The 6,390-nt window shown below is 55.1% G+C and overlaps 1 protein-coding gene across 1 annotated transcript; it reads right to left on the bottom strand.

Moving 5' to 3' along the window:
* Positions 1-742: 742 nt before the first annotated feature.
* On the bottom strand, positions 743-5,924 carry Cers4 (ceramide synthase 4). Its single transcript, XM_013033550.1, has 8 exons — positions 5,726-5,924; positions 4,017-4,134; positions 2,854-2,972; positions 2,713-2,770; positions 2,459-2,509; positions 1,820-1,912; positions 1,488-1,616; positions 743-853 (listed from the first exon to the last, which is right to left on the bottom strand). The coding sequence occupies exons 1-8, from the start codon at positions 5,896-5,898 to the stop codon at positions 743-745; spliced, it is 852 nt and encodes a 283-aa protein (XP_012889004.1). The 5' UTR covers positions 5,899-5,924.
* Between the last annotated feature and the right edge of the window lie 466 nt (positions 5,925-6,390).

Raw genomic sequence — 6,390 nt, 5'->3', positions numbered from 1 at the left:
CTCACGGTCTCTCCTGCCCGGGCTGGCTTTGAACCGTGATCCTCAGATCTCAGCCTCCTGAGTAGCTAGGATTACAGGCGTGAGCCACCAGCGCCCGGCCCAGGATGAAGTTTTAAAACGGCTTCACCTCTTCTCTGAGCTCTTGATTGGTCTGTAGTGCTCCTTCCTCCCTCCTCCTCCCTTCTCTTGGTTGGTCATGGGGCTTGGCTTGAGAGCTGTCCCTGAGCTTTTTTGCTCAAAGCTAGTGCTCTACCACTTTGGGCCACAGCTCCCTTCCGGTTTTCTGGGGGTTCAATGGAGATAAAAGCCTTATGCACTTTCTTAGCCCAGCTGGCTTTGAACCATGATCCTCATATTGCAGTCTCCTGATAGGATTACAGGCATGAGCCAGCAGCCCATGCTCTCCTCTCTTCATCTCACCCTGCTTTTTCTGCTTCACTGGTTCTGCTCCAGCCATTAGTTCTTGCTTCTTCCAATATCTGGAGCACAGTCTAGTCTCAGGGCCTTGGCATATACTGTTCCCTCAAGCCTGGACCAATCATTTTCTCCATAATCCAGGAGAACAACAGTAAATAATTAAGCTCAGTTCTCCATCCCTCTTACCTCTGGCATTTTACATAGTTGTGTTGGTCACACCCTTCCCTGGTTTCTAGAAGAATCCCAGCCAATACCTCCACCTCTCCCCAGGGCCCGGGATGTCAGACATGCTCTCCCACCTCCCTAGCCCCTCAGGAGGGCTAACTTACTTCGTGGGGAAGATAATGAGGCGGGTGTAGAAGAAGACCGAAGAGAAGACAAAGAAGAGAGCAGTGCACGCTGACCCAAAGCCTGCATAGCTGAGCATCTTACCGACCTGGGGAAGGTAGCACAAGAAATGGGCTTAGCAGTGGGGCAGGGGAGTGCTGGACCTGGCCACGCTTGGGACAGAAGATAAAGGTTTGGACTAGTTAAATCTGACAGCTTATCTCCAGAAATGCCTAGAAAGGTGAGGGGGAGCCAGAGAGAGACTTCCCAAGGACGCTGAGGGGGTGGGCTTTCGTTTCCTAGGGAGACAGAGGGGGCGAGGCCTCATGGCCTCGGCTGGAGGGGAGGAACCTCATCTCCTAGGGAGACTGAGAGGTGAAGCTTCCTGTTTAGGAGGCTGGGAAAGCCAAGTTGGGGAGCACGGGGGAGGGGTCTCCTCTTCTAGAGAGATTCATGAGGCCTCTGGTCCATGACTGGGTAAGGCAGGACCTCAAGTCCCAGAAGGGCTGAAAGGGACAGGGGGCTCAGGTCCCAGGAGGGCTGGGAGGGGCGGGGCCTCAGGTCCCAGGAGGGCTAGGAGGGGCGGGGCCTCAGGTCCCAGGAGGGGGGCTAGGAAGGGGTGGGGCCTCAGGTCCCAGGAGGGCTAGGAGGGGCGGGGCCTCAGTTCAGAAGGGCTGGGAGGGGCGGGGCCTCATCTCTAGGGGCTCAGGAGAGCAGGTGTGAGTGCTGCCCAGGCCGCCCACCTCCAGCAGGTAGTCAGCAGAGTCATGCAGCAGCAGCACCAGGGTGCCTATGCGCAGCAGGTTGGAGCAGTAGGAGAAGGATATCAGGGTAATTGTCACGAAGTGATGGATCACCTGCTCCTTGAAATCCTGTAGGAGACGGTGGGGCACAGCCATAGCAAAGCAGGCGCTCCAGTCCCTTCACCCCCACCCCCACCATGGGGCTGAACCCAGACCTTCTCAGGGGATCATGTGCGGCCTCTGAACCCCACACCACCTGTCCCAGAGACCAAATGGGCATTCCCTCCTGCCTAGGCAACCCCTTCCCCAACTGGGCCCTTGTCTTGTCTCACCTTGCGTTTGATGTCAAAGGGCAGTGTGATTAGCAGTGAAATGTAGAAACTCAGTTCCAGAAGGTACCACCAGTACAGTTCTGGCTGCAGGGTCTAAGACAGGACACAGCAGTTAGCTGTGAACTGTGAAGACTATCAGACAGGAACAGACTCGGGAACTGCCAGGTTTGCTCTAAGCTGGGACACTCGAGTCCCAATGAAGGAGGAAGGAGTGAGCTCTCCAGCATTGGAGGTAACCAAAGGCCATGGTGAGCGGTGTGGCAGCTCTTGTTTTGGGTTTTCTCCTTCCCAGATCCTCATGATTCTGTTTTTATTTTTGTCAGTCATGGGACTTGAACTTGGGGCCTGGGTGCTGTCCCTGAGCTTTATTGCTCAAGGCTAGTGCTCTACTGCTTTGAACCACAGTGCCACTTCTGGCTTTCTGGGGGTTAATTAGAGGTGAGAGGCTCATGGACTTTCCTGCCTGGGCTGGCTTTGAACCATGATCCTCAAATATCAGCCTCCTGAGTAGCTAGGATTATAGGCATGAGCCACCAGCCTGGCCCCATTATTCTGAGCTGAATTGAGAGCAGAATTGGGGGTATGATATTGGGCCCGTGGCCACAAGAACCAGGCTTCTCACTACCTCCTGCCACTCACCTGGTTTGGGTGATTTTCCCAGCATTTTTTCGCATTCCACATCCATGACGCCTAGAAAGAAATAGGGATCTCAAGTTCTTAGAGGTCACAAGGTTCACCCTGGGTGTGGGACCTCCCCAGTGGGGTTTCGCTCAGCCCTGTTTTTTTCCTGCCCGGCCCTATCTCTGCCTGTCACTTCTCCATAGGGTTTCCATTTGTGGATGCTTTCCAACAAGAGCACCAGAAGCACAGGTGGGCAGTCGAGGGGTACTCACGTGGTAGAGGATGGAAATGCCACCAGTGAAAGAACACAGGTAGAAGACGAACTTCCAGCTATGAGCAGAAAGGGAGCCGGTAAGGGAGCAGCCACAGAGCTGACCCCCGCCCCTGTGCACCAACCCTCTCCTCTAGGTTACCTGGCCTCACAGAATTTCTTGGACAGGCGGGGCCTTTCTTGGTTCCGTCGTCTCCGGAACCAGCATTGAGTCTGACGCAGGGTGAGCCCACACTGAGCAGCCAGGAGGGCCATCTGGGTCTGGGGAGGGGATGATGGGGGCAAGGTCACAGGGTCCCACTGGTGGCTTTTCCCCAGTCTGTTCCCTAGATACAGGACCTGGCTCTGCTTCGCCTTCCCTTGCAGCCCTGGATGCTGTGTGTGGGGGTAACCTTGTCTATTCTGGAGGGCGAGTGAGGAAAGGGAGAGTCGCCCACTAACCACACCCTGATCACAGGGTAGGCAGACCACAGATGGACTGGCATTAAGAATGAATCTGGGTGCCAGGCACTGGTGGGTCACACCTGTCATCCTAACTACGCTGGAGGCTGAGATCGAGGTTCAAAGCCAGCTCAGGCAGTTAAGTCTGTGAGACTCTTATCTCCAGTAAACCACTCAGGAAAAACAGAAGTGGTGCTTGGCTCAACTTGAGCTGAAGAGCTCAGGGACAAAGCCAGGCCCAGAGTTCAAGCTCCACGACCACCACCAACAACAAAAAGAATGAATCTGGGGGGATTTCTCTAGGAGGGTCTGGCAGATGAGAATTTCCTCCATTATGGCATAGGCCCTGGCCCAGCCCCAGCCCACTCAGCAGCAGGGCAGAAATGGAGGGAAAGTCCCAAAGCTGCTTCTGCTAGCACCCCTGGAGTACCCAGACATGGTCCATCCCCAGGACAGGGGGAGAAAATTGTTCCTGTTCTCTGCATCCCAGAATTCTGCAGGATTGTGCAACTGTGAATACAGGTCTAGGAGGGGTGGGGCCTTGTATTTCACCCAGCCTGGGAGGGGCAGGGCCTCACCTCTCAACTAGATGGCAGGGGCGGGGCATCCGTTCCCATATAGAATGAGGGGGTGGAGCCCCCAAGACCCAAGGGGGCGGGGACTAAGCTCCCAACTAGTAAGAGGGAGGGATGGGGCCTCAGCTCCCTAGTGGATGGAGAGGACAGGGCCTCACCTGTCAGGAAGGGTGGGAACTCCAGGTAGTGTACAAGGTCCCCCAGCAAGCAGACTACATACATATCACCCCGATGCTGGGTCCCCAGGGTAGCCCTGTGGCCACGTGGGTGGGGTGGCGGTGGCTTTTACCTCCGTGGGTCTCCTCCCTGTTCTGAGGAAGTACTTTTCCAGCGTGGCATTGGGATTAGCGTGCCTCCTGATCTGATCGCGCACGCCCATCCACCGGCTCAGGGGCAGGGCCACAAATCTGGGTGCAGGGAAGACAGAGTCCATCAGAGCTCACAGGGCACAGTAGCTCTCTCCTGTAATCCTAACTCCTCAGAAAGTGGAGATGTGGAGGACTGCCATTCGACGGCGGCTTGGGCAATTTTTTTTTTTTCTTTTTGGTCGGTCGTGGAGCTTGAACTCTGGGTCTGGGCGCTGTCCCTGAGCTCTTCAGCTCAAGGCTAGCGTTCTACATCTTGAGCCACAGCGCCAGTTTTCTGGTGGTTTAATGGAGATAAGAGACTCACAAAATTTTCTGCCCAGGCTGGCTTTGAACCATGATCCTCAGATCTCAGCCTCCTGAGTAGCTAGGATGACAGGGGTGAGCCACCGGCGCCTGGCTCAAAAATATTATTGAATCTCAATGTTTTTTGAAGAGCTGGGAGCTTGTTGGTCACGCCTGTCCTTCCAGCTGTATTGGAAGTATAGAGGGTGAGTGTGGTCCAGGCTGCCAGGGGTTAAATGTAAGGCCCTATGTCAAAATAAGAAGGGGGTGGGTATATGGTTCAAGTGGTAGAGTGACCACTTTGCAAGCACAAGGACCTGAGTTCCAAAGTTTTTTTAAAAAAAGGAAGGTAGCCTTCTTGTCTTCAGGATGAGATAAATAGAGGCCACCTCATAGGCAGCCGGGTACCCTCACTCTCACTAGGCTGAGGACTCCTAGGGCCAGGAGAAGAGCTAGCCTGCTGCATTTGAGCGTCCCTCCCCCACCGAGGGGAAGATTTCTGGTCAGCACCACTATGCCCACTAGGTGGCGCCCCAGGCCACAGATGGGAACCATAAAGTAAGATGTATGACAGTCCCATGTCAATGCGGGGGGGAGGGGGGGTGTCTTGGAATCCAGACTTAAAAGAGCCAAGGCAATGGTGGAGTGTGGAGGAGGGGTCACAAAGAAGGTGGTGGAATAGATGGGTATGGGTGTGAGAAGGGGAGACTATGGGGTGGCAGGCAGACTGCTTTTGGGTGGGTAGGTGGGTGGGTCTGGCAGGTCACATCTGGGTGGCCACAGCACAGATGCCAAGGCTGTGGGGAGGGGATAATTTTTGCCCTCAGGAGAAAGGAGGAACCCCAGGTTCCCGACATGAACCTTATGAAAATTCACAGGGTTTGGCAGCAAGGTCACTGAGATGTGGGGCAGGTGACACTAAACCTGGACAGCAGGGCTGTAAGAGATTGCAGGAAATGAAGAACAGGATAGGGACGGGGTTAGACGGAGCCAGGAGGCCTGTAATTCTAGCACCTGGGAGGCCACAAGATCAAGGCCAGCAAAGGAGGGCTGGGGGGGAGGGTGGAGAGGAGACAGCTCTTACCCATGGGGCACATCAGGAGGAGGACCTGAGGCTCTCTCTGGCCTCTGGCTTCTTTTGTGCTTAGCAAATCCAGGGTTCCCCTCTTCTTCTATGAAGCTGGCAGTGGCATAACCCACCCTGATCTGTGTGTAGCCCCTTGTCCCCATAAACCAGGGTCAGGAGGAAGTGGGTGGGGGCAGCCACCTGGGACCAGGGAAGACAAGATCCCCCCTCCCCCTATCTCCCACAGGCCCGCACATGCAGCCTACCAGACCCCACACTCACCTCTCAAAGGTGAGGCGCACGGCCACCAGGACCAGCGCCAGGGGCAGGGCCGCCAGCATGTGCCGAGGGTGGGCAAACACCAGGCCATCACGGTCCTCCAGCTGGGCCCACGTGTTATTAGGTGGCAACCAAAACCTCTCCTGCCATAGCCACTCCGTCAGGCTGGACAGCATGGTGTGAACACTGCCTGTGACAAGAGCTCTGCAAGGGGGGGAGAAGGGGTTAGCGTGACTGGGCTGAGTCTGCCAGGCACAAACCCACCCTCCTCCTCTTCCGCCCCACCTAGGAAATGGACACCCCTGCCACCCACATCTGCCCGGGCCTCAGAGGTGGGCAGGGCCAGGGCCTGTGGCAGAATGTGTCATCTGTTCACTAGTCTATCTGCCCATTTTTCAACCTGTCCATCTCTCGTTCATACACATACCCACCTAGTAACCATCTGTCTAACCATCTACCCATCATTCATTCATCCATCCATCCATCCATCCTTCATTCATCTATCCACCTACCATCTATCCACCAATCAATCCATCAACCCATCCACCCACCCACTCATACACTTCATCCATTCATCCATCCATCCATCCAATCATCCATCCATTTATTTATCTAGCCATCATTCATTCATTCATCCATATATCTACCTAGCATCACATCATCCATCA

This window comes from Dipodomys ordii, unplaced genomic scaffold (assembly GCF_000151885.1).
Source record: "Dipodomys ordii isolate 6190 unplaced genomic scaffold, Dord_2.0 Scaffold171, whole genome shotgun sequence".
Classification (NCBI taxonomy): Eukaryota; Metazoa; Chordata; class Mammalia; order Rodentia; family Heteromyidae; genus Dipodomys; species Dipodomys ordii.
Note: the sequence above shows the minus strand (reverse complement) of the source record. Positions and strands in the feature narration are given on the sequence as shown.

Coding starts and splice junctions, on each gene's coding strand:
- Cers4 (XM_013033550.1), bottom strand. CDS start 5,898: ATGCTGTCCAGCCTGACGGAGTGGCTATGGCAGGAGAGGTTTTGGTTG. Junction 4,135..5,725: donor GTGCGCCTCACCTTTGAGAG/GTGAGTGTGGGG, acceptor CCCTGCACCCAG/ATTTGTGGCCCTGCCCCTGA. Junction 854..1,487: donor CTGCTGACTACCTGCTGGAG/GTGGGCGGCCTG, acceptor TACCTTCCCCAG/GTCGGTAAGATGCTCAGCTA.